A 26,066-nucleotide genomic window follows, 5' to 3' on the forward strand; every position below is an offset into this window, starting at 1 on the left:
ACATCCTCAGCGACCACCCGTTATCACCGCTACTGTCGCTGCAACAGGCCAAAATCTACCGCAAAACTTTTTCCCATTCACCTCCACAATGTCGGCCGATGATATCGACGATGAGCTCTTCGCCCTCGCGGGTGGTGACGAAGACGCAGACGTAGAAGAAGGCGAGGCGTGAGTACTCCTCTCTCACCCATCACCACACATCCATCTCTCGCCACTCCTTCCCATCGCTTCCTCCTCCCATACTCCTCCGTTCAACCCTCCACCGACCGTCTCAACCCCTTACCGCACCATGGCGCTGACTCGACCCAGTTCGTCGCCTGCAGCCTCATCGCCAAACTCGCTGGGATCAGATGCCATGGACGAATCCGACTCGGATCGCGATGATGACGAGCCCGCGCACGCGGCCGACGTGCCTTACCCCCTCGAGGGTAAATACATCGACGAGGCAGACAAGCGGCAGATCATGGGCATGTCGCAGTTGGAGCGAGAGGAGATTCTGGGTCAACGCGCTGAGGAGATGAGCAATGCCAATTTCAAGGCAGAGCTCGCAAGGCGTGCCGCCAACGTTCAAAACGACCGAAAGCGCAAGGCCGACTCAGAAGACCCTGACGATGCCATGCGCAAAAGCAGTCGCCCTAAAGTGCAACCCCGTAAGAACGAGAAACTCGAGGCATACAAACGCGAACGAGAGCAGCGAGGCCAGCAAAGACAGCGACACGATGACCGACGTGGTGACCGTAGGCGATCTAGCTCTGGCGATCGCGACGGTGGCTCAGATCTTGACGCCGACGGTGAGAGTGACGTTGAGTGGGACGACAGAGTACCAGACAAGGTTCGCGAGGATGTGCCTGCAACCCTACGTGACTTTGAATCGGTGCGCGTCGGTAGAGGCTTCTTCTCAGAGGTTTGCTTCCACCCAGGTTTCGAAGAGGCTCTGACAGGCGCTTTTGGGCGTGTGGGTGTTGGTCAGGATGCCCAACGTCGCACTCTCTACAAGATGGCGCAAATCAAGGGTAGGCATATCGACAACTGCATCATGAACACAACTAACTCATTTCTTAGGCTTCTCCGTCGGCAAGCCCTACGTTTTCGAAGGCAAGGATGGCAAACGCATCGCAACAGATCAATACGTCATTGCGCAACACGGGTCAGTGAAGAAGGACTACCAGTTCCAATTCATGTCGAACCAGCGCTTTACCGAGAGTGATCTTGACATCTACCGCCAATCCCTTGCCGAGACAAACTCCAAGGTGCCATCTCAGTCTTTCCTTAAGCGGAAGTACGACGACCTCAAGGCGCTTCAGAACCACTACTGGACCGACGCCGATATCAGCGCCCGTATTGCAAAGTCCAAGAAATACGCCCATCTTCTCCAACGCTCATCCTCTGACGCGCAGCCCAAGATTGCTACGCAGTCCGAGGCAGCCGCTGCGCGTGTTGCTGAACTCAACCGCAAAAACCGCATACTAGAAGCTGAGCGCGTACGAAAGGCCCAGCTCGAGCAACAGCGACAGAAGAAGATCGACCAGAAGAAGGAGGCTGCCCGCCGGAAAGCAGAAGAAGAGGCGAGAAAGGCACAAGAAGAGGAAGCACAAAAGAAGAAGGCGCTAGACGTCGATGCCCTCTTCGACGGCGAGGGCAGTTCCAGGGCAAGCACGCCCAACCCTCAACAATCCAAGAAGAAGACTGAGCGGAAAGGCCTGCCGACATTCAGGAAGCCCAAGATGGATGATGACATTATTGCGAGCATGGACATTGGCGTTGACATCGAGATTTGAGCCGTTTTCTGTTTTTTCCAGCTAAGTTACGACCAGAGTAAGTTCTGGATTGATATTTGTCCTTTTGCCTACCGTGTCTGGCTAATCGCGTCTGTTCTGCGACTGCGCACCCCCTTCTGATTTTTAGTTCTTTTATTTTCGCCCAGCTCCAGTTTCCTGTGCACCAATTTTAATTAGGTGTAAAAGTCGATTAGTTACTCTGGCATGGAGGGAGGGAGCATAGCGATGGTGTTTATACTATATAGCAAGGAGTGCAAGAAGTGACATATTATCCTTGCTACAGTTTTCTTTTCTTTTTATACCCAGGGATGTCGTCATGGGAGGGGGGCGGGGTAGTGTGGAGAGATTGTTATATCCATGTACGATAGTTTGCATATGCTCAGAGCAAATGAAGAACGTTTGCTATGAACACCCAAGAAAGGAACATATTTGCACGTCTTCTGCTCAATCCATGTCAGCGATGAGAGATTTCAAAGAAGAGGGATATTGTTCGGTTAGTGTTAGTCAAGCAACAAAGCCCACTGAAGACGTAGGGCATGACCGCAATCCACCGGCTCTAAGTCCACGCTACATGGGAATCATGCAATCATCCAAGGGACAGGAAGGCAAAACGAAAATGAAAAATTAAATGAAATATGATTAATGGAGATATCTAATCTTAATCTGTCATCCAGCCAACTGGCAAGCCTTGCACAGCACTCTAATCTGCACAAGCAACTCACTCATCCCTTGTAGAAAAAAATTCCAAGTACCTACCTTCCGCATACCCACCAACCCCTTACACATCACCCCAGAAAACAAACAAAGAAAACCCATTTTCATTCACATATCTCACCGCCCCCGCCATCTCAATCCCGCGCCCCCAAGCCTTGGAACCCCGATTTTGTCCCGTCCCAAGACCACAATAAGTCATATTGTCTCTAAATCACATACGTAAATCAACGCGGATCAGAAAGAGAACATGCAAGGACAACTTCTCTCATGACCATAAAAAGGCATTATTTACGATGCTACAGCTAACTACCCCATTCACAGCGCCGGTTTTTTTTTCCCGCGGAGAAAGAGGGAGGAAGGAAGAGCAGACAAAGGACCATCCCCTGGCTCATCCCTCACACATCCCCCTCGCCAAGCGACTCTCCACCGCCCACTGGCGTCGAATCCCGGTTCGCCACCACCGTTTGCAGTCCGCTACTGTTGCATGGGATAGCATTCTGCGCCGCATACTTACGCAAGGGGTGCGGCGCTGGTTTCTTTTCCAGGGAGCGGCGCGTATCTGAGCTGGGGCGTGGACTCGCTTCGGGGATGGATTCGAGGAGTGGGATGTGACGGTGGAGCGGGTTGAGGAGGAGGGAATTGGCGTCTTGGTGGAGGATGTGGGTGGAGGTTATGGGGCCCATTTCCATGGCACTGGGGGAATGGAGGGTGCTGGTAGAGTTGGTGGGGAGGCGTAGGCAGCATAGGGTGGTGAGAATGCCGCTATGGTAGGATTTTTAGTGATCAGGGGGTTTAGTTTGGGAGAGTTTTGAGATCGCTGGTGGGTTGTTGTTTGTGAAAGTGGTTTCGGTATAGGAGAGGACGTTTTGGGTATGTATGAAGTTTTAATCTATGTAGTGTTTGGGAGGGTGTTGGTGCAATAGCACTCACAACAGAAACGCAACCGCCGCAGAAACTCCCCCAATGATGACCATCTTTGTATTTCTCTTGCCCCTTTTCCCTTGTTCTGGAGGTGCGTCGCGACGGAAGAGGCGGAGTAGGAAACTTTGTTGTAGTGACGAAATTCCCGACGTTTTCTCAAATGCTTCGATGCTTTCTGAAGGCATCCATATGCCGTTCTTGACTGTACCCTTGCCCTGGCGAATAGCAGCCCATTCTTCTTCTTTACAAGTAGAAACGGCGTCTCTGATCCAGCAGGCTGAGTCTGGCTGAGGCGGCACCACATTCTTATGATCAGAAGTGTTGGGTCCTTCGGTTGCAAACGTTGACAAGTCAGCCTCGCGACCCGTGCTGATGTCACGACCTTGAATGGTCCGACTGAAGACAGCAAATGCGGTTTCTGGTTGGTAATAGGGTACCTGGTGACCAGCATCGTAGATTCGAGAGAATGAAAGGTTGCCATATTGACGCACGGCTCCGCCAACGTAAGATGGATTGACAACGATATCGGCATAGCCAGCAGCTGGGAATGCGGTATCGTACCCTGGAACAAGACTAGATAGCTCGAGGGATCCATTCTGGCCTCCATACCAGTTGCCTAGGACATCTGCGTCACCGTATATTAAGGCCACCTTGATGCCACGAGCGAGCAAGCGCGCCAGAGAGGTCAGCTGCGTCCCACGAGCAGCATCTCCGTCTAGAGCAAGAATCAGCAAAGCTCTCTTTCTAGAGAAGCTTGTCAAATGAATGTGACTTACTGAAATTGAAAGAATTCTCAACAGTAATGCTATTTGAGGTGAAGTTGACTGAAGCGCCGATGGACTGTAGAACCCTGGCATCATTCAGATATTCTACATAGGAGGCAGCCGGCCCAACCTGAGGCTCCACTCGCACGTCATAAACGCTTCTGCCGATAGCCATGACAGGCAAAACAGCCAATTGGCAGGTTAGTAGAGCACCTGCGCAAAGCTTGTTAGTGTCCTCATCGGTACCGAGATTATCGGGATCGTTCTTTGCTGCAAGCACACGACATTGCGTTATCAGATCCCTGCAGCCCATCTCTCCGTTGACTGCCGCTATTGCATTCTCGTAGGTTGTAATGTTGATGCCTTCGATACCATATGTGTTGTTGTATGCAAATTCCAGGCCTGATGTTGTGGTTGTTATAACATCCAAGACACCATCAACAATGCCTACTGAACCCACACGGATCTCCAATGCATCGCTTGGTACCTTTCCATCTTTTCTTCCCTCATTTTGAGCTTCGAAGAAATCTGCAAAGATGGGGCCATACATGCCCCCGTAGCTCTCGGCAAACAGATTGATAGCAGCAGACTCGACAACATCACTATCAGGATGCACCCCTGGATTGTACTGAGGGAAAGCGGAGAGAAAACCTTGCAGGAAGTGCCAGGTCGATCTGGCGGCAATGGCAGTCAAGTCTTCAGTGTTTGTAGTAAGACCAGAAGCGAACGTCCCGTTTTTGAAGCGCCAGACAGGTACATCAGTCGGAAGGGGTGATGGCTGCTTACGGGCATCCAATCCTGTTGGATCATCGTTACTGAAATCTATAGACGCATTCACCCGCTCATCATAGGAGAAGCCGGTCTGAGTGGGCTGATCGATGAAGAGTATGTTGGAACTGCGATCCCAACCCCAGGGCCTGGGCTGTGTAGTGTAGCTGTCATTAGAGCCTTGCACAACCCTGCATGGTCCTACTTCGGTAAAGAGGCCAACCATGCTAGACTGTCCAGGTCCACCGTTCAGCCATATTGTTAATGGTGCAGCCTCTGGGTTGTCTCGAGCCTCAAAGAACCAGAAAAAGGTGTTGATTGAATAGTTTTGCTGAAAGGGCGCAAGCGTAAACGGAGGAAGATTGACATAGCCCGAGTACTGCTTCTGCATTTCAGCGGTTGTAGAGCATATGTCGGATTCAGGCTGCTTGAAGGAGATGGTGATGCTAGGGTCCACGGGTGATTTGAGAGTGGTGTCATAGGTAACAGGAAGCGGATACTGCTGGGCAAGTGAGAACCCAAAGCCAACAGCAACAAGTGCTAGGATGATGTGCGATAGTTGGCGCTAGTGATGTTCAGTCTACGCATGCACTTGCTCGTGCTATGTGAATACATAAGTGGGCTTACCATATTGTCGGGTGCCAGTTCATTAGCCGACGTCTATCGCATGGGAATAATAAGAGGCCTGAAATACTGCACAAAGCAGGTGACAGGCGAATCGTACAAGCAAGCAATGCGCACCGCCGTGTAACGGAGAACAAACAAAGTCGTGGTCGGCCGCCCCTACTTGTACTTTCATTGCGACTCCCTTTACAACTGTTAAGCGACAGGCTACCATGTCGGAATAGGAATCTCCTATTTCAATACAAAGCAGCTGCGCGGCAAGGTGAACGTGCAGAAGTGAGCCCCATAACTTTGCGGCACGGTCGCGCAGCGGCCGATGACGAATAGTTTGGCACTCCATCCATCGTGGGTATGCCCGGCGCAGTATTCCCACATACCTCCCAAACTAACCATCTCAAGTTCACAATACAAAATACTGCACAATCAATAGTGCAGTGCCACCTTTCTGAGACATGTGTCTTCCGTGTGCCACGATTCGAATCCATATTCTCACTATGCCATGCGGCACAGCGCGCAAAATACTTCAGCCGCCTTGCAAAGACAGCGCCACTACGCACCTTGGCAACCTATATAGATGAATGCAAAGGTGCCAACTCTTGCGCCATGCAGCCGACCGCTGCACAGTACTCAATCCTGAGTTCGTGCATCCGTCATCCATGGCGCGTGGACGGGTTGCGTAGTGAAGCGATGTAGTCAACTGTGAAGAGCGGCGTCTGCTAGTTGCATCCTTCGCCCATAGCCACCATATATCCATCCGACTGCATCTGACATGTCGTTGTGGTATGGCGTCCATCCTTGAAAGAAGTTAGTCAAGACTGAGTGTACTCATGGGGACTGGAAACCTGCTCACCTTCGGGGGCAAAGCCACCAACAGCTGTCCCCTTGATTTCTTTCCAAGTTCTTTTTTCGCTGAGACCCAACTGTACTACTCTTGCCCGTTTACCTCGCTTCGCCAGGATCCTGACCTCGCCCTTCATATCTTGCTCTGGTCCTGCGATCCGCCAGTCCTCGTTGACTTTATCTCCTGGTTTTGCTGCCCAGGGCTGCATGGCTCGTCCATCCTCGGTTTTTTCACAGCCAGTAGCTGCTTGTTGGTCGTACGGAACAATGTACATCTTGACCTCGGCGCCGTACTCGACTCCATCACGTTCCTTGATAAGCGCATCCCAGTTTTCGGGCTGGGCTGACCGTTTGTGCCGGTGATCGTAGCCCGAGGCGATGAAGTCGGTACAAGGTGTTATGTAGATAAGTTGTTTCCAAGCATCGCTATTGAGGAGGCTTTCGATATCGAAGTAAGTTGTAACGTCTCGCCAGCCATCGCACATGCCAAAGCCATGCCAGCAGTCTTCCACGACTAGTGTGTCGAGACACAGACCAGGTAGCAGATTAAGCGCATTTGCTGCATAGTAGGTAGGATAGTAATGCGTAGTCTCTCCAGTGTACAAGGGGAATGGATACGCGCGAACCCGAATGTGGCGCAAGCGGGTCAGTACACTCTGATCGATCGAGAGGAGTGTTTCGAGCAAGTTCTCAGTACCGCGGAAGTGAAGGGTGCAGTTGAGCGGAAGATGGCGGCTGGCCTCGGTGTAGATCTGGCGACAAGTGAGAAGTAGTGATGTGCGATTAGAGGCGTCCGTTTTGCTGCTGGGAAGGCCTGGGTGTTTGAAGCCGTGTCGAATGGTGTAGCTACCAAAGAGAAACTCGTAAATGAGCTCTCGTAGTTCGATGGGTATCGTGAGAATGGTTGGTGCGCTCATGATGCTGTAGTCGATGGCGTGCGATTAGACGGAACGGCGAGCGACGGAAGCAAGATGGTTGCTGATAAGAAGTAACGTAACTAAGTAGCAAGTATATAGCACACAGACACCGAGTCCAGCAAACAGATACAGAACAGCGTCACTTGGACTGGTAAGCACTACAACGTTAACATGAGCTGGACGTGACGACAACTAGGCGCTCACTACAAGCCCTGGCGTGCGCACAATATAAGGCATTGCTCAGCTTGCACACTGATAGCTTCTTCCTCGGCTGTCATGGGCGGCAGTAGGGTAGGATGACGTTTGGCTTCCTTGCGCTATGACTGGCTAGCGCGCCTAGGACAAGTCCAAAGGTCGTATGCTAGGTCACCGACCATGAAAGACTGGTATGCCATACATTAGCAGCTGAAAGCTGTGTACATACACGTGCCAGGCCTGCCGCCGAAACTAGGAGTACTATATAGCTCCCGCCGACGCCTTCGAGGGCCCCAGTCCGGCGAGATCGACCGGTAGTCTAAGCGATGGCTTTTTGTAGTGTGCATTAGGGGATGGATGGAATACTTGATTCTGGGTATCTTTGATGCGCGCTCAAGTCTAGATCTGCCACCTTTCACCACGACCTCCAATCAACCGTTGCTCCGGTGTATGCATTACTCCGACTTTGACCGCCCACGAATACGCTGCTGCTCCTCTTGCAGCTTCTTCTGCTGCCACTGCCACTCCACTAGTACGGGCAGGAATTGCCAAAGATCAAACTCGGGCCATAAACACTTGAGAAATACAATGGACGTATTCTCGTGAGCCTGCCACAGCATGAAGTCGCTCAGTCGCTGCACACCAGAAGTGCGGATAAGCAAATCAAGCGGTGGAGCGTCGGCTGTCATCATGTTGTCGTTCAGTGTCTGGGCACTAATCGACTCAGGATCCAGGAATGTAGGTTCCGTCTGCGACTCATCCTTGTCTGGTGGATTAATGACTGTTGCCGTCGACGAAGACCGCCCGTCTTCCGCTGAGGCAGCTTCTTTCGAAGGCGACGCTGGACGTGACTCCGATTGTTCCAATACGCTTTCTGCGTCCTCCTCCAACATTTGCTTCCTAATATGTTGCGTAATATGCGATTCAGAAAAGGCGCGTTTCGGCGAAGTAGACAGGTTATGCATAGGGGTGCTATACGTCTCGACAGTCTTCATGACAGCGGTCGTGATTTCATGGCGCGACGTGTAAGGGAAGCAGACATTCAGGACAGCTCTATTCAATGGGTCAGCAGTCGCCTTCGCACTGGGTGTTGTTGTGTACTTCTTATTGTGAGCGGTCATGGCCACGGCCTTGTCCACAGCCATGAGCACATCTGGGTTAACAAGCTCGCGTTCGCCCAGGACTCGAATGGATGCACCGTAGCGGTCTAGTAAAGCACCATGCTCGGCTAGCTGTTGTAGCTTCACCTTGGCCATGGACATGAGCGCATCCACCTCATGCTTCGAACGCTTGAAGTTCTCAATACTGAACGCGTAGATTGTCACCACTTTCACACCAGTCTTGTAGCACACTTCGAGGATCTGGTCAGTTGTCAGTATCATACCCAACAAGGGAAATGCCCCTTTTCCATGGTTCCTCGTACCCGAGCCAGTGATTCAAACCCCAGATTATGCCCTTCTACAGTCTCAATGTGGTGATTGCGTGCAAACCGCCTGTTCCCGTCCATGACAAACGCCACATGTTGTGGGATTGGACCCTGCTTAAGAGACCCAATGAGAATCTCCCGTAGTTGTCTGATTGTCCACGCGACCGGAGGCGAGGTTGCGAACCACTTGTGTATGCGGGAATCGTGGATCGACCCCATTGTGAATATTGTCGAGGTGCTTAGCGTCTGCTCTTTAGGGGTTTTTGGAATTGCAGTGCCGAATCAGGGCGACGAGGATGCTAACAGACGTTCTCAGATGCTTCGCTAAACAATGGCGTTTCTTGTGCTATTAGGGTATCATGGCGTATAAAAGTTGCAGTTCAAGAAGAGATGCTACGTAACAGGTCCAAGGCGCAGTGCGCTCTGACGCGCCTCCCAACGCATCTGACCATGGGCTTCTCTGCGAGGTGAGTGGCTGGTAGCGATGACTAAGCGTGGCGCGGCCTGCGCCGCTGCTTCCGACCCTGCAATCCTTGCCGAGCTTCCGTCCTTCTCACTTTTCCTGGCCGCGAGCCTCGTTGCCGCGTCATCAAAGCCGGGCTCTCTTGCTGTCTCTATACGCACCACCTTCGCACATTTCGCCCTTGTGCCAACGGCATTATGGCTGACGAGGCTCAGCTCAACGTCACAGTGCTTGCCGAGCAGCTGGTTGAAGGCTTTGCGGCTCTGAGTGGAGAATACCAAGCTCTTTTTGATCAGCAAAAACAGGTGGAAAGCAAGCTCTCGTGGGCCAAGCAACAGGTATGTGACGACTGCTAGCAGCCCTCCCCCCTCCTTTCATGATGATACACTTTAGCTCTAGACCTGCAGCTGCTCTCGCGGCTTTGACAGAAAACAACCACAGCATGACCTGATTTCGGATTCCCTCATCTCACGTTCAAACACACTATTCTGCAAGATCCTGTCTGACATTCTACAGTATCTTGACCTACTCAAGCGGTTCGCGCCGGACACGCTGTCGCAAGATCATCTTACTTTTTTGCAAGAGCTCGAGCGAGTTGGGGACGAACAACCACATATGCACGTGAATTTGGTGGAGCAATTAGCAAATAGCGACGATGTAGAGCGCAAGAGCCGGGCACTGGTCATCCAGAAGGCTGAGGAGGCTGCTGTTCAACTGCGTGCCCCTGAAAATACAACAAGTGTAAAGATATGGAGCGGTCCATCAGCTGATGTACCGACCCCGCAACTTGAGACACAGAGTAATAGAGCCACTTCCCCTCTTGAAAAAGATTTCACAGTTGCCGGAACGCCCAGTAAGCTGGCTTGCCCTTTCGCATCTGGAAGTGGTAGAGGCAGTCCTCTTGCTACGCCGCGAAGCTCGACCTCACGTCTTAGCCTGCGCGGTCGTAGGTCCAAACGACCCTCGTTCGCCGATCCTATCCGCGCCGAAATATGTAGCAATAAACCTGCCTCAATGACTGCCTCGGTAGCTGCATCTGGGTCTGCTGCCGTCTGTCCCATCCGCTTCCTTGACCAGCATAACCCAGAAGAGGTTGCAGAATACTTTGAAAAACACAAGCACGAGCTACCTAGGAGCCACGAAGTTTGCATCACACGTTTCCAGCGTAACCAGGAGAGCATTGAACAGCTGGATCGCAAGTATGGCAACTTGGTCAATATGATCCAGGGTCTGGGTCAAAAGCATCAGGCATGGCTGCCTGAGGATCCTGATGATGCTATAGACGAAGAGCCGGAAACCGAACCTAACCACATTGCCGACGCCAGAGCAGACACCAAAGTTCACAACTGGGCCACAGCTGTCTCAGCAAGTCTTCATGATGGCACTCCGACTCCTGAGGAACTGCCAGAAGATCATGCCATGGACGAGACTAGAACAGCACACTTTGACCGTCCGCTAAAGGAAGTCCGAGTAGGCGAGTCTCCAAGTCGACCTTGGGGCATATCGATTCCAGCGAAATACACCAATGCCGAGAGCTCATCGTCAGTTGGCTCCGTCCCAACCGCATCACCACAGTTTCCGCTAGACACTGGCCGGCCAGTGGAAGACACCCCGCAAAGCACAGGAAAGTGTCCATTCGATCACCGAGCGATGATGAATCAAAATCAAGCACATGAACAGCATCAAGCAACACAAGCTGCCCCGCCGCCGTCATCGCCGCCGCCCGGAGTCACGAATACCCAGGCGCCACCCGCAGAGCCCCTGCCACAAAGACAGCCCCCGGAGCAGAACGGGGAGACTGGAGGCCCACGGTTGATACCCCAAATGATATTCAATGGGCCAGTGTTCCTAGGGTATCCGCCAGATCAGCTGGCTGTGTTGTTACAAAACAGTAACCTTGGTGCAACGATGCGGTAAGATTGAAGCAACGAAAGCAAAATTTGAATTCACTGGCTGGTTGATTTGAGGTATTGTATTATAATCAGAAGGTAGGCTTCCATGACTGCTTGCCTCGCAATTGTGTATCACTATCAGCCTTCCGAAGTCATGCTTTTTCGTCTCTGCGCTTTCATTGGTCATTGCCACTATTATGCAGTCTTGCACTGGTCTGACCAAGCTTGATTCTAAATGGACCTCGGTTGCCCTGCTGACTAGTCCCTGGTGGTCCTGCTCATTTCTTCTTCAGATCTGTCATCCAGGTGCGCACGCCTTTTGCGCTGTCGTGCGCCGCACGGAACACTTTGTCGGCATCAGCTGTAGGATTCCGAAGTTGATTGGTGGATACTCACGCTGCCGTTCATTCTCATCTAGGCCCCGCATAAAGTCGGCGCCTTCACCTAATGCACCCCGTGGGTTATGGGCTTGATCAGCTATCAAAGCAGCCCTGGCCTTGAAGGTCTGTGGAGGTTAACTCTAACTAGATGCCGGAAGGCTTGGCGCAATACTCACATCGCTCAGTACCTCGATCATTTCTTCTTCCTCGAATAGCTCGAGGATGCGTGCTCCGAGATTATAAAAGTGCGGAGCCAAGGCACGCAGATCGACGGTACGCGGGTCAGCTTTGAGTGCGTTCAAGACGCGTGGAGAGAGGGCCGAGGGAGGATCGATAGTGACAAGAGAGGAAGTGTTTAGACTCTGGCTATAGATAGTGTAAATACATGGCTGTTAGAAAGACACAAAGATCAGTTTACCTCAATGCAAGCATCTCGCCGAGCCACAAGGGGAGTTCGACTTTTGAGCCTTGCTTCATGTCGCCGCTCATGTTGCCCTCAAGATAGCCGAGACCAGGAACGGTAAGCTCAAAGGTACAGGGCACCTTCTGGGCATCTGTAAGGATGGCATCGACGTCGTAGTACGAACTCATGTTTTCTGAGACAAGTCAACTAACCAGTCTACTTGGTAGAAGGACCATGGAAGGCCAAGACTCGTTGACGATCAACATGCTGCTGGTCCAAGCCAAGACAAGGCCGGAAGAGAAGGCTTGTCGAGAACAGCAGACAGACGTGTCGCGTGTCGTGCCACAGCCATGTTTGTGCATGCGGACGAAAACGCAATGAAACGGGAACATGGATGAGATACAGGACAGACATGGCCCTGGCCCTGGCGACCAGAACAGCCACGGGCCAAGTGCTAGGAAAGACTGGAAATGGGATGGGGGGTAAGTTGCTTACTATGTGGCAACCTCAGCGTTGCGCGTCTCGTGAATGCCTGGCGGAGTTCCGACGATATATACCTTTGTATAGCGCGGTCGGCCCGTATGCAATCAACTATTACTACTACTACCTCTCACCAGCTGTGCCCAGGAAGCAGTGCAGCCCGTCTTGTCTTTGTGGTGTGCACTCAAAGCCCCATTCGTCTAGGCCTGGCCTGGCTGGCTGGCTTGCTGCTACATCGCCTGGCCAAAGCTTCCAGCACCTTAGCATTAGTACATGTCATAGGGACGAGGCGCCGGCTACCCACATGAACCACCTCACTCTGTCAATCATTGCACCCCGGCTGAGCTCATCTTCACCAGCATATCCCCGCAACATCGGAACCTGGATCCCATTCCACGCAATCGTTCTGTAAGTCGCGTGCATCTCTCAATTCGACCCTCAGCCCCGCCGCCGCCTTGGTGATGCGCTTGGTGGTGCTCACTCTACTATACATATACACTCCACTGCCCCAGCCTATCACCGCTTGCCCTTCACTTGCTCAATCATTTGCTTACTTTTTCCATTCAAAGCGAGCAAACAAGCCTTGGCTCTTGTTGATTGCGCATTGCTAGCTCGACATTAATGATCCTACATCTCAACACCTTCCCCACCGCGCCCTAGCCATACCCCGGCCACACATAGACACACTCACGCCCCTTGCTACCAACCGGCACCATGGCCGTAAGCGAACGCATATCACAGCTCATGAGCGCCCTCGATACCGGATCTGGTCCTGATACATCTCGTGCCACTTCTCCCGGTGGCGATTGGCGACAGGCCAACGGCACCGTCAACGGGGCTGACGACAGGCGCCGCCCACGGACATTTCCATACTTTGAATACCTTCCATACCAGACAGAAGATCAGAGCGATCGTGAGGAGAGTCTGAACACATGCTTGAAACATCTCTATATTGCCGTTTCAGCGGGCGACTTTGCGCCGGGCGCAGTACACTGGACACGCGAGATTCGGGGCTGGCTATCACTCAAGTTCGATCTTCCCCGCAGCACGCGGGTGAAACTGGTGAACCTTTACTATGAGCTGGCGTTGGCCCCCGGCCTAGACTATTTAGTGGCCGAACGCTTTGCGAGCATGTTCATGGTCTTGACTAAGTAGGTGATGCTGAAGTTGAAGTTTGGATGACGAGTCGATACTGACAACTTGACAGGCGTAAGCACTACCTCCGACCTGGCATCGACCTGATACTCGATTGGCGGCCGTTGTATAGAGAGTTGAAGATGTTCGTGCTGCCCTCAGAGTCGGGAGGCTCGCACCCGCCCAACGTGAAGCGGAACATCCGCACCCTGACCAAGATGTGCACTTTTGCGCAGTCATACTTCGACCCCAAGGATATACCAGCCATGCTAGAAGAGCTTCTGCCCTTTTTCAGCACATCTTTTAGTGAGAATGCATTCGTCGTTGTGGGGTTGCTCAATCTGCTACTCCCAACTCATCCAGCGCCAGAGGACATGAAGCACCTGCTACCGCAAGAGTATCTTCCCACATTTTTCCACTTGTGGTCACTAGTAAACCGATCGCGACTCTTTGATGCACACTATATCGACACCCTGTCGAGGTTGGCGCGGGACAACCTGACAGCACCGCATGTCCCCTTTTCGCAGTACGGCATATTTACAGGAGAGCAATCGTCCCAGATATTTACAGCGATTCTGCGGTTACTTGAGATCCCAGTTGGTCAAGCAACATCCCCGTATAGCAGTTCTGTCGATCTTGGGGCGGGGTTAGCTGTGATGCTAGACCGCGACCCGCGCAAGCATCCATCTACACACCACATTGCTCGCATCATCGCCATGTCGTTGTCGCCTGCATCCGCTGAACATCCAGACTCCACACTTACCAAGCTAGAGGGTCTAGTCCAAGCGGTAGAAACCTTTTTTCACCCTTCCAACTCTGGGAGCTGGACCAGGCCGCTAGCACAGTTTGTGTATTACCTGGCAGATATCTTTGTACTGCGTTGGAACCGAGAGCATAGCGGTGAGATGGATGTACCAGAAGAACGACGACTTAACGATGCAGTCAAGCGACGCTTTGTGCTCTGTCTGCGCGAGGTCACGTTCATGGGCATCTTCTCTAAAAGCGACAAGGCTGTGCAGTACGCCTTGTCCACTTTACAGAGTCTGGCGTATCTCGAGCCAAACCTGATTCTTCCAGGTGCATTACAGCGGATTTACCCCGCGATGCAGGGGCTCGTCGAGGTACATCGTACAATCTCGTCTATTCGTGCGTTGCACATGCTTTCAAAGGTCATGGCCAAGACAAAAGGCTTCCGGTGCCACGTTACGTCGGTGCTTGGGCTTGCGTTACCCGGTATTGACGCCAACGATCTGGAAAAGACGCTGCATACCTTGCAATATATTCAGGGTGTGTGCTATCTTATTCCATTCCAGGATCTCACAAAGGCAAAGAAGGCGTCAAACGAGGAAACATCTAGAGATGGAGCAACTACGCCTTCAGATGACGCTGGTGGTGACACCGGTCTGGCTGTAGAATGGATTACAGCGCAGGTTGATCGACTGGAGAATGCCAATGGTAATATTGAGATTAATTACGATGAAGAGCTCAGTGATCAAGACGAGGCTATGATTCTACGATCATCCACGACCGGACTTAATGAGTTCCTCATTACATTCCTTGGTCGTGTCTTCACGCTATTGGAGAATCTGCCAGATGCATCTAGGGTTCGCAGTGGTTCTCCCGAGGAATATGTGGTCAACCAACTTCCAGCGGCTTTCACGCCACTTCTTGCTGCGCTCTCTCCCGAGTTGTACGATATCGCACTTGATAAGATTGCCAACTTCATCACGAACCACGTGGTCCATCAAGCAAAAGACGCCATTGCTTTCATCTGCAACAGTCTTGTTAAGATCAACCCTGAGAAAGCCCTCAAACGCCTTTTGCCGCATCTCCTTGCAGGTATCCGCACTGAGATTGATGAAATCGGCGCTGGCTCGACGCGAACTACAGGCGCAGAAGTGCTTCCACGTGATCGTGCACTTGTCTGGAATCTCTGCATTCTAAGCATGTGTGTTGTCCATGTTGGCGACGCAGTTCTTGAATGGAAGGATGAGCTGTTTGAAATTGCAGAATACATGCAGCAGAAGTGTAGGGGCACACCTACCGTACATGTTTCCAACTTCATCCACCACTTGCTGCTCAATCTTACTTGCACCTACACGATCGACTACTCCATTTATGAGCAAGATGAGCTTGAACAAGGCTTGTCAACAGAGTCGTGGGGTAGACAGGTTGATGTCAAGAAGCTGGACATCAAGTGGCACACCCCTAGCTCAGAAGAGATCGACTTTGCTATCAAGCTTTTCGAAACTCATGCTAACAACGCAATGAAGGCACTTCATGCCCTCACACAGCCGGACTCTCCAATCAAACGTGAAGGCACTGGAAAGGATTGGTCTGATGAAGTATCTCGCAATCTTGTTCTGTTGCGACTGATCATTTCTGGTATCTCAGTCTTGTTCGATGTTCGGCACGACCAGGTCACAGATGGCAACAACGCATCAGACGACGGATCGGATCTAGACGCAATGGACACAGAAGGCATCGACGACGATGCTGGTCTTGGCGAAGCTGAAGATGAAGAGGTCAAGCCTACTTTCCAGTACGAAGCTGGCTATCCACTCCGTCGTGGTGACAAAAACTACACGCTTGTCCACGACTTACGTAGGCAGGTTGGTGAGATGCTTCACAGCGTACACCAGTTCTTGATTGAGAAGCAACCTGATGATGTGCCTTGCTTCAATTCGTTGTACAATGCCTACCGCTCATGGTTCATCGACGTTGGCATTGAGCGATCTGCTCATGTACTTGATCGGATTTCAAGGCTTTTGGAGAACGACGAGCGACCTTTCAGGTTCAGTGGACTGCGCAAGCAGTATCCTAGACCTCTGCTAGTCCGGCGGGCAAATGTCTACCACCTGCAGCGGTTGAGACACAACGCCAACCCCCGACCAAAGACAGACCTTGACATGACTCTGTTGCTAGATCTTGCCGAATCTAGCATCTCCCTCTACACTGAGATTCGACGTACTGCGCAGACCGCTAATGAATCAGCCGTTAAGTGCGTGCTGGGCGCTAGACCACTTGTCATTCCATCATTACTGGACGCTTTTGTCAAGGCTGTCGCTGAGAGTGATTACCCTCGCATCAAGGGTGCCATGTTCGCTCTTCTTTTTGGTAGTTTGGCAAAGACAATCAGTCGAGACTGGCGGTTTACCCCCAAACTGATCAAGGCCTTCATCGAAGTTACCGGTGCTGACAAACCTTCTGTGCAAAAACTTGCCACCAACGCTACTTTCCAAATCATGGACATGGGTAAAGCAATGGAACGCATGGTTATTCTTCCCAAAGAGGTGGTGGAGTCTATTGCGTATGCCATTGACTCTAGTGAGGGTGACAGTGTACATATTAAAGTCACCAAGCGACGAGATTATATCAAGAAGAAGAGAGCTCGTATCGAAGACAAGAAATCTGAGTTATCCAAGGAGCTAGTGGAGATCGCCAACACTGAACATTGGAAGAAGGTCAGCAGGACCGCGGCCATTATCGTCAATCTAGGCATGCGTTACGACACTATTGCATCCGACGAGATGATCGACCTTGTCACCAAGGGATCGATTGACCAGCATCCTAGTCTCCGGGGTTTGTATGCTGGTGCCCTCATTGGCCTCTACTCAGTCATTCAGACACGCGCTATCACAGGTCACGACTATGAGAAATATCTGTTGAACGAAGAAGATCTGCCAGACAAGATTTCGGTGGAGACAAAACCAGAAGATCCTAACTGGACGGCAGAGTACTTGGCGGCATTTGCTCAGCCAGAAGCCAAGTATTACATCGACTTCGATTACCCTGGATGGTTGGTGTGGACCAAGAGTATGACTGCGTTCAAGCCAAATGCTCCGCAGCTGTCATATGACGAGGTTGAAAATGGGGTTCGCCAGAAGATCGCGAAGCATCTTACGCGATCTTGGTTCTCCAACTATTTCGCTTTCATGAAGCAGGAGCCACGCGATAACAGCGCTGATCGTTTCCGCATGTCAAGTGCAATGGTGTTGACCCATTCATTCGATCTTGTGTTCAGTGGCCTGACAGAAGCTACATTTGAAGACATCAAGGATCTGACCCAGTCGGTATATGCCGATGGCAGTGATAAGCATCAACACCGCGCGACTGCTGAGATCATGGCTGCATTGCTTTCATGTGCACCAGATCTTAAAGCCGGCCAACGGGAAGCGGTGTGGGAATATGTCTTTCCTATCGTCCGTGGCATCTTTCAGGACGGTCTGACGCCAGAAAATTCCGGCTACTGGACCACCTTCCTGCATGTCGTGTTGCAATCCAAAGATCCTCGACGTGGGTGGCCGCTTGTCGACTGGTTGGCCAGTTTCCGTCTCGATATGGATTCCAATGCCGCTTTCAAAGAGAGTTCAAAGATCCATCTACTTACTCAGTGCATCTGTGATGCTGGTTGGCATTTCCGGTTGGAGAAGCCAATTTTGGAAGACTTCATGAAGCATCTCGACCATCCCTACAAGGGCGTGCGTGAGGCTATGGGCCAGACTATTGCGAGCATCTTCAGGACACGTTACCACGAATCATATAAAGATGTCGGTACGCTTATGAAAGCACAGAAAGAGGCTTCATCAATCGGAGTCCGACCTTACCAACCTACGGAGGAGTTCAAAAAGACCATTATCGATGTCTTCGACCGGCTTGAAGTATGGCGCCAGGAGCGTCCTGCAGGGCAGCAAACGCCTTCTTCCTACACGTCTGGTGGCAAGACAGTCTTGCTCTGGCTCGACACCACTCTCTCTTCGTATGAATGTACATCACTCATTAGCTTCTTCCCGGATGTCTTCATGGAGCAACTACTCCACATGATGGACATTAAAGAGGATCCTGAACTGCAATCGCTCGCCTACCACGTTTTCCGGCATCTGCCAAACATCCCGCATCGCGAGGGCGAGGATTCTGAATTCATTGCTGCGCTGATTCGGATTGGACGCAATGCAACCAGCTGGCATCAGCGTCTCAGGATCTTGATCAATATCCAGGTTATCTACTTCCGTCGACTGTTCTTGATGAGCGAAGAGCAGCAGCAGAGCATGTTCGATTGCGTTTCTGCTATGTTGTCAGACTCTCAGCTAGAGGTGCGTATGGGCGCAGCTACTACCTTGTCTGGTATGATCCGTTGCTCGCCGATTGCATTCCGCGATCGCCAAGTCTCAACGCTTAAGGAGCGGTTCACCAAGCAGCTTGCCAAGAATCCGCTGCCAAAGAAGCGCATTCCAGGCACGCCAACGACTGAGCAAGGAAAGCTTGTACTCACTCGCCATGCTGCTGTGTTGGGCCTAGGTGCGCTTATTCAAGCATTCCCTTACCAGAGCCCTCCGCCAACCTGGTTACCGGAGGTGCTGGCTACACTTGCAAGAAAGGCAGCAGCTGATCCTGGTATGGTGGGCAAAAGTGTCAAGACTGTTCTTGCAGATTTCAAAAAGACCAGGCAAGATACCTGGCATGTGGACGTTAAGGTATGTATCTCCATCCCCAGAAGATCCACGGGTGTATCTCGATACGAAGCAAATGCTAACAATAAAAATAGGCGTTTGAACAAGAGCAATTGGAGGATCTGGAGGGTGTACTGTGGAAGAGTTATTTTGCTTAGATCCAAACCAGGCGTTCGAGGACCAGGACTGGCGGCATTCACGAGAATTTGGGGAGAGGGAGAGTCATGTACTATAGCCAATAACAGAGAGGACCATAGCTATGAATGATATGATAGGGTCTTGGGTGCATAGCGCTATGTGGAGAATATGCTATTCTCCATAGTTCCGTGCTTATACATCAAAACGATACATTATGACTGTACCTGTTGCTTACTCATGCGTCACGGACGAAAAGGCCAATTCTTTTGCATTCCGCCCTTAAGAGTTGCAGCTGCCCCTCTTGAACCCCACTTGGGGAGGTTTCGGCCGCATCTACCCCATTGACATCATACTTCCCTAACACCTCTCTTGTCAGACACACCCAAACTACCATAGCTTCAGACCTTTTCTCTTCTTCTCTTGCGCTTTTCAAACAATGTCGCTTACAGTACTGTCTGAATCCGACGTCCGCACACTTCTTTTGCAATTGACGAAGCAGGACATACTAGACTTGCAGCAAAGCCTCGCAGATGCACTGCATCACTATTCAACAAGTACCGAAGAAGAAAGTGACAATGGGTGCTGTGAGAGTTACCAGTCTGCCGGGACGACTTTGAGAAGTAAGGATGGAGGAACGATGACGGTTACGCCGGCTAGTAGGTATGTCTGGCTTTCTTTTTTTCTTTTCGAGTTTGAACATGGAAATGGTGTACCTGTTACTGATACTTACGATATAGCAACGACGGCCTCGGAGTCAAGATTACAACACATCTGAGCGATAGTAGCAAGGCCTCAAGGTTGTCTGACACTGAGTCGATAACTTCTTCCCTGGGTTCAGTCACAATATCTCAGAATTCTACAGCATCAACCAAGAGTTTGGACACCACGACATCGCCTCGTCACCTACTGTCACTTACTTCCTCGACTACGCAACATGGCAGTCTTACCTTATTCGACAACTCCGGCAAGCTGCGCGCTCTTCTCAACACCTCTGAAGTAACAGCTTTCCGCACTGCGCTCGCAAGTACCATGCTGTTTAAGAAACGGCGCAATGTACATGACGTGGTTGTCTTTGGAGCCGGGCGACAAGCTTACTGGCATATACGCCTGGCGCTCTTACTTCGAGGCGAAGAAATTCATCATCTAAACATCATCAACCGCGATTTCGAGCGCGTGCATCAACTACTCGAGACACTATACAACCCGCACGAAGCGCCCAAAGGATTCAATCCAGATCCTCAGCATATTCCCGCGTACAGACAATCAGCTCCATCGCAGACTGAAGTCCTCCACAGGCCAAAGATACAAATCCTGACTCCCTCGCATGGCGAGTACAATCGCTACCTACACGATACGCTTCGCTCGAGCAGCTGTATCTTTCTCTGCACGCCCTCCGCAATACCACTCTTCCCAGCAGCCATTCTGACCAACCCCGAAGGCCGTAAGAAAGGCCGCTACATAGCAGCCATTGGCTCAGTTTCCCCCTCAATGATAGAACTGCATCCAGACGTTGTGCGCCAGAACGTCGCGCCTGAGCACGGCCACCGCCATTTCCACAAGCATGCCCAGCAAGGGGGTGCGATTGTGGTAGACAGCGTAGACAGGTGTCTGAAAGAAGCCGGTGAAGTCGTGCAAGCTGGCCTGGGCCCCGAGCAAGTTGTTGAAATCGGAGAGCTAGTCATGTTGAAGCGGGATGCAGAGAGGAGACGCATCGAGTGTATGGCTAGTAAGAAGATGGAAGATGAAGGCCTCGACGTGGATGGTGTCGAGCTGGGCGAGTGCGAGGCGGCGAAGAAGAAGAGACGAGGTGGGAATGGGAAAGAGAAGGATAAACACCACGAGAGTGAGGACAAGGCGCATGAAAGGCTGATAGAGTGGTTAGTCAAGGGTAACGTAATATACAAAAGCGTAGGATTGGGCCTGATGGATGTCGTGGTCGGTGGGGAGCTGGTCAATCTGGCGAATGCACGAAACATCGGTACCAGGATCGATAACTTTTAGAATGAGTTGCCTCGACCGTACCCAGGCATAGGACTATCCACAGAACACTCTTGTGAGTGCAGCTAGCTTCAACTGAAGCGGCAAGCCCAACAAATATATCAGTACCTGATATGCAAAAATTTAGCCAACAACATCACATCACATGATTAGTGTAGAATTGGCGTGCGTTATCAAATCGATTCCAGTCAATGTAGTCGTTAGCGACTTCTTTTAACCCTCCTAAACTCCGTTGGTATTGTGAACCGCATACATGCAGAGATAAGAGACACGCCATAAAGTCATCGTGAACCCTTCCAAACACCCCAAGACACGCTTAGATCTTGATGGCGTTCTCAACAGCCTTCCTGCGCTTCTCCATGCGAGCGTTGGCCTTGGCACCCATGATACCACCACCCCAGTGGCGGGAAGCCTCCTTGTGGTGTGACTCGAGGTAACCGTCGTTGACAGCGGTGACGAGCTTCTGGAGCTCGTTCTTGTCCTCGGAGCGGACCTCGGTCAGGGCCAGGACGGCGGCGGTCTTCTGGTGGACGACCGTACCGAGACGGGCCTTGCCCTTGACAATGACGTATGGGACACCCATCTTGCGGCAGAGAGCTGGCAGGAAGATGACGAGCTCAATGGGGTCGACATCGTTGGCGATGAGGACGAGCGAAGCCTTCTTGTTCTCAATGAGGCCGACAACGTGGTTCAGACCGTACTTGGCGACGTAGGGCTTCTTGGAAACATCCTCCTTCTTCTTGCCCTCGGCAACGGCGGTGGCCTCCTTGGTGAGCCTCTCCTTCTTCTCGGCCTTGGTCTCGGGGCGGTACTTGTTGAGGAGCTTGAAGGACTGGGTGGCGCTGAATGTGGGTGTTAGCGATTGAAGACGAAAAATGGCAGTGGGTAACGTACAGGTTACGGTCGGCAACGTGCTGGAACTGAGCGATGCTGGATCAAAGTCAGACGTGGGCCATTGTATAAGGTTTATTTGTGGGAGACGAACGAAGGAGGGACCTTCAGGCGCATGTTGAGGATCTTCTTCTGGCGCTGAAGGCGGACGTAGGCTGGCCATCGGACCATGCGGCCGAGGTTGCGCTGGGGCTGGATGTCCTGGCCGATGCCATAGTTGCGGGGCCTCTTCTCGATGAGAGGGTTCTATCTTGGTTAGCTGAAAAGTTTTCCATGGAACTGGATGTGCGCAATTGAATTGAGTTGATGGTTAGAAGGTAGAGAGGGCGAATGGAAAAGCTTGTGCTCAGCAGCAAAGGCAGTATTTGATACGAATGGAGAGAGAGGGGGACTCACCTTCTGCTTCTTCGCCGCAGCCGACTTAGAAGTGGCCTGGGGGAAAGCCGCAGGCTTCTTACCGCTTCCTTTTGGTGGCATTTTCTGTCATAGAGAACAAACCATTAGCGAATGTTCAACGCATTTTCGGTTTGAATCTCGTAAGAGCGAGAAGGCCTTGCGGCCGTTCTACAACTCTAGCCATCCTCACGCCTCGTACTCATGCATATGCAAAGAGATGCGGCGGAAATGCTAACGAGCATTCATTATGTGGAAGTGCGCTTACGTTGTGTGTTGGCGGCGGTCGACGAAATTGACGTTGGCGAAATTGGGCTTGACGAAGAAATCGAGAGCGGGCGCAGAAGTCGCTCCTACCGAAATCCACGCGAAGCGAGTGGGCGCGGAGGTGGAACAACCTTTGGCCGACGCTAACGCCCTACCCAATCGGAGTGCGGCAAGTCCCTCTACCACGACATCCCGAATCGCAACATGAAGAGCGCATCCGAGTCTTCTGGACAACGCTCAACTAGTCGCTTGGTTTCATTGTTTTGTCTGTGGAAGACAGCTCTCCTAACACTTGCAGCCTTCTGTCCAGGCCCTGGGTACGACACATCAGGACTCATACTCCTGGATACAAGCGTGCAGCGCCACGACCATTTCAATGTCTATACACGCTTTGAGCGATTCGTACTCAATCTGCTCCGATGGGACGCTTTGTACTTTGTAAAGTCGGCTGAGCGTGGGCTGATCCATGAACAAGCATGGGCTTTCAGCGGGGCGTACTCGCGTCTCCTCAACATAGTAACGGGTCAATGTGAGTAAGAAGCGGCTACTATTTCCGGACGAGTGCTGATTGCCAGCAGTCGTGAGTGGAAGCGTAACACCTCCGCTTCACTACTACGTGCTGGCTGGCATCATTGTTTCCAACGCTTGCCACCTCATTTCTGTGCTAGTGCTGCATCGTCTCCTGACCCTGGTTCTGGAACCGCAACAACAAAAAACGATTCCCTTTGTTGCGGCCATTCTGCATGTTTTGACACCTGCATCTCTGTTCATGTGTGCGCCATATGCAGAGGCTATCTTCTCTCTCCTGAACTTTACGGGTATGCTTCTATACGCTCAATCCAGGACCATAGCTAGAAGCACAACCTTTTCGATCCAGGAAGACATCCAGAAGGTCGGCGCTGGCCTCTTTTTCGCCGCCGCAACCCTTATGAGAAGCAATGGCTTGCTTAGCGGCACCATACTATTGTACGATGTCGTGAGATATCTTTTTGCCCTTAAGTCTACCCAGCGAAGCATCCATGACGTAAGGCGGATCCTCGTCACTTGTATTTCGGGTAGTCTGATAGCCATTGCCTTTATCGGGCCGCAGTATCTTGCGTATACAGAGTTCTGCAATGGAGAGAGTGGCACTGGAATCCGACCATGGTGCGAGAAACGCCTCCCAAGCATCTACTCGTGGGTACAAAGCCATTACTGGTAAGTGACCTCCATGAGATGCTTACTGATCTAACCTTTCTTCAGGAATGTGGGACTTTTCCGGTACTGGACTGTATCGAATTTGCCCCTGTTTATGCTAGCAGCACCGATGCTATGGCTTTTGTTTACCTCTAGTGTCACCCTTCTCCGCAGCTGCGCTGGGGACCTGTTGCGTACAACCCCTGTCTCTGGAGCCAGCGTTACGCAGGATGCAGGTTCTGCCATATGCAAGCTACCTGAATTGGCACTTCCACAATTATTCCTGGCTGTCTCGGCTATCACAACTTTTCATGTTCAGATTGTCAATCGCATCGGCTCAGGCTATCCTGTTTGGTACCTGATGGTTGCGACATGGGCGGTAGACTCGCAGGGATCGTCTTCCACAAAGAACCTATCGTCGAGGGCACAATGGTTAGTTCGCGGTATGGTCATTTACTCGCTAGTTCAAGGGATGCTTTATGCGAATTTTCTCCCGCCAGCATAGATTTCTAGATCAATTGCCTTGCTTAGTGAAAGACGGGATTTTATTGAACTCAACCATGGTATTTTTTTGATAAATTAAGGAACCATAATGCAGCCTTTTATAGCCTTGAAAGCTCTTTCGGTTGATCGAAACGGTCCTGGGTTGAGATTTCACCCAGCAAGATGAGCAAGATCAACATGCTGGGTCATCGAACGTGCAGTCGAGGTGTGACGGGGTTAACTCGTTATCTCTATCCTCCACACTATATGTTGATAAATGAGTACCGGGATTCGATGAACAAAGATGTAACATAGCTGCGCAAACACGGTCGCGCAGATATTGGTGGCATTCAAAAGCGTGTACTCTAACTATTGAGCAGTCCAACTCCCCGCGTTTGGTGCGACACACTGCTGCCATCCAAGTGCGCCCAATTCCAAGCCATATTTCTGGTACCGTCAAGGCTCTGTACTAATGTGCCTTTGGAGTTACCAATGGAGCGTCAGCTGGTATGCGGGTATATCCCAGTGCTATGGCTCTGGATTTCCCCCCACCACGCCCAGTGCTGCTACTATACATTTTTTTGACAAAAAGTCAGGTAGCAGTAGAGACAGCATCCTACAGAAAAAAAACGTCTCGTATCACAGCTCGAAGCGAAGGGTTGTCAGCAAACACGACCTTTGATGCTAAAGTATTGCACGGGCCTGCAGTTCGTGCAACAATTCCATGCACATTCATCTTACTCTGGGATTCGTCAAGACATGAGATTCCCGTATTTGTGGCTGTGGCGTGCCATGGACGCTGTATCGAGCAGTGGGCATCAGCCTGCTTCTGCTTACTGTAGAGTGCCCGCTTGGCAATGTACATAGTACCTGCATAAGGTGCAGAAGCCAAGTGCCCTGGCGACGCCTTTCGTTGACAGCCTAATCTCTAACCAAGCAAGAATACGACGTGGCGTCGTGGTCGTGGGCTAGTCGGCTTGCAACGTCCGTTGATTATGACCAGCGCCTCGACCGCCACTGGCAACACTGGAGCAACACATCCGGCGCTCGAGTTCGGCGTATGTCGCTCGAGGGTAATACGCCTCGACTGAGACTTGCAAGAAGGCGTCAACTGGCACCGGACCAGCGCCAGAGGGTGGATCAAGATTGGTATGTTTTTGGACTGATGAGGGTAAGACTTCAATAAACAGTATTTCAGGTACCAGGCCTGAAGTACAACGGGACAGATGTATAAATTTTGCTCTACGGCTCGATAATCGTGGTTGGGCACGCAGCATTGACTGTACGATATCTACAATCGCAAATTGCCATCAGAGCCAAGATGAAGTTGTCTACCTTTGCTACCCTCCTTGCTCTCTCGACGGCTTTAGCAGCCGTGCTGGAACCCAGACAACAATGCTCCACATCGGACGCTTGTTACAGTGCCGTCTTTGGCGATGGCAGCATGTCAAGCGTAGTTCGGGCAGTGGAGGATTGTGAGGACTTTCTCACTACCAGTGTGATTTGGCACCCCATGTACGTGAACGCACCTCTTTGAGATATCTACTTGGGAGCTCAGACTGATCATGTTT

The 26,066-nt window shown here is 51.5% G+C and overlaps 10 protein-coding genes across 10 annotated transcripts; 6 read left to right on the plus strand and 4 right to left on the minus strand.

Annotated features, from left to right (window-relative positions):
- Window positions 1-88: 88 nt before the first annotated feature.
- COCVIDRAFT_87633 (hypothetical protein) lies at window positions 89-1,778 on the plus strand (the record flags this gene model as incomplete). The annotated part of the gene is made up of 3 exons (XM_014705505.1): window positions 89-168; window positions 310-1,013; window positions 1,063-1,778. 3 exons carry the CDS (start codon window positions 89-91, stop codon window positions 1,776-1,778), a joined length of 1,500 nt encoding a protein of 499 aa, XP_014560991.1.
- A 1,640-nt stretch (window positions 1,779-3,418) lies between these two features.
- Window positions 3,419-7,326, minus strand: COCVIDRAFT_34015 (hypothetical protein; the record flags this gene model as incomplete). Its single annotated transcript, XM_014705506.1, has 3 exons — window positions 3,419-4,128; window positions 4,190-5,485; window positions 6,420-7,326. 3 exons carry the CDS (start codon window positions 7,324-7,326, stop codon window positions 3,419-3,421), a joined length of 2,913 nt encoding a protein of 970 aa, XP_014560992.1.
- Window positions 7,327-7,976: 650 nt separating this feature from the next.
- On the minus strand, window positions 7,977-9,166 carry COCVIDRAFT_87832 (hypothetical protein; the record flags this gene model as incomplete). The annotated part of the gene is made up of 3 exons (XM_014705507.1): window positions 7,977-8,574; window positions 8,623-8,882; window positions 8,945-9,166. 3 exons carry the CDS (start codon window positions 9,164-9,166, stop codon window positions 7,977-7,979), a joined length of 1,080 nt encoding a protein of 359 aa, XP_014560993.1.
- A 441-nt stretch (window positions 9,167-9,607) lies between these two features.
- COCVIDRAFT_87981 (hypothetical protein) lies at window positions 9,608-11,327 on the plus strand (the record flags this gene model as incomplete). The annotated part of the gene is made up of 2 exons (XM_014705508.1): window positions 9,608-9,748; window positions 9,927-11,327. 2 exons carry the CDS (start codon window positions 9,608-9,610, stop codon window positions 11,325-11,327), a joined length of 1,542 nt encoding a protein of 513 aa, XP_014560994.1.
- A 253-nt stretch (window positions 11,328-11,580) lies between these two features.
- Window positions 11,581-12,273, minus strand: COCVIDRAFT_87724 (hypothetical protein; the record flags this gene model as incomplete). The annotated part of the gene is made up of 4 exons (XM_014705509.1): window positions 11,581-11,648; window positions 11,699-11,807; window positions 11,859-12,048; window positions 12,101-12,273. The coding sequence occupies 4 exons, from the start codon at window positions 12,271-12,273 to the stop codon at window positions 11,581-11,583; spliced, it is 540 nt and encodes a 179-aa protein (XP_014560995.1).
- A 1,006-nt stretch (window positions 12,274-13,279) lies between these two features.
- On the plus strand, window positions 13,280-19,307 carry COCVIDRAFT_87677 (hypothetical protein; the record flags this gene model as incomplete). The annotated part of the gene is made up of 3 exons (XM_014705510.1): window positions 13,280-13,716; window positions 13,773-19,173; window positions 19,245-19,307. The coding sequence occupies 3 exons, from the start codon at window positions 13,280-13,282 to the stop codon at window positions 19,305-19,307; spliced, it is 5,901 nt and encodes a 1,966-aa protein (XP_014560996.1).
- A 416-nt stretch (window positions 19,308-19,723) lies between these two features.
- COCVIDRAFT_87946 (hypothetical protein) lies at window positions 19,724-21,288 on the plus strand (the record flags this gene model as incomplete). The annotated part of the gene is made up of 2 exons (XM_014705511.1): window positions 19,724-19,947; window positions 20,025-21,288. The coding sequence occupies 2 exons, from the start codon at window positions 19,724-19,726 to the stop codon at window positions 21,286-21,288; spliced, it is 1,488 nt and encodes a 495-aa protein (XP_014560997.1).
- A 313-nt stretch (window positions 21,289-21,601) lies between these two features.
- On the minus strand, window positions 21,602-22,653 carry COCVIDRAFT_34021 (hypothetical protein; the record flags this gene model as incomplete). The annotated part of the gene is made up of 4 exons (XM_014705512.1): window positions 21,602-22,127; window positions 22,180-22,215; window positions 22,271-22,422; window positions 22,573-22,653. The coding sequence occupies 4 exons, from the start codon at window positions 22,651-22,653 to the stop codon at window positions 21,602-21,604; spliced, it is 795 nt and encodes a 264-aa protein (XP_014560998.1).
- Window positions 22,654-23,040: 387 nt separating this feature from the next.
- On the plus strand, window positions 23,041-24,517 carry COCVIDRAFT_88009 (glycosyltransferase family 76 protein; the record flags this gene model as incomplete). Its single annotated transcript, XM_014705513.1, has 3 exons — window positions 23,041-23,359; window positions 23,412-24,033; window positions 24,079-24,517. The coding sequence occupies 3 exons, from the start codon at window positions 23,041-23,043 to the stop codon at window positions 24,515-24,517; spliced, it is 1,380 nt and encodes a 459-aa protein (XP_014560999.1).
- Window positions 24,518-25,816: 1,299 nt separating this feature from the next.
- COCVIDRAFT_87944 (hypothetical protein) lies at window positions 25,817-26,032 on the plus strand (the record flags this gene model as incomplete). The annotated part of the gene is made up of 1 exon (XM_014705514.1): window positions 25,817-26,032. One exon carries the CDS (start codon window positions 25,817-25,819, stop codon window positions 26,030-26,032), a length of 216 nt encoding a protein of 71 aa, XP_014561000.1.
- Between the last annotated feature and the right edge of the window lie 34 nt (window positions 26,033-26,066).

This window comes from Bipolaris victoriae (genome assembly GCF_000527765.1).
Source record: "Bipolaris victoriae FI3 unplaced genomic scaffold scaffold_8, whole genome shotgun sequence".
NCBI lineage: Eukaryota > Fungi > Ascomycota > Dothideomycetes > Pleosporales > Pleosporaceae > Bipolaris > Bipolaris victoriae.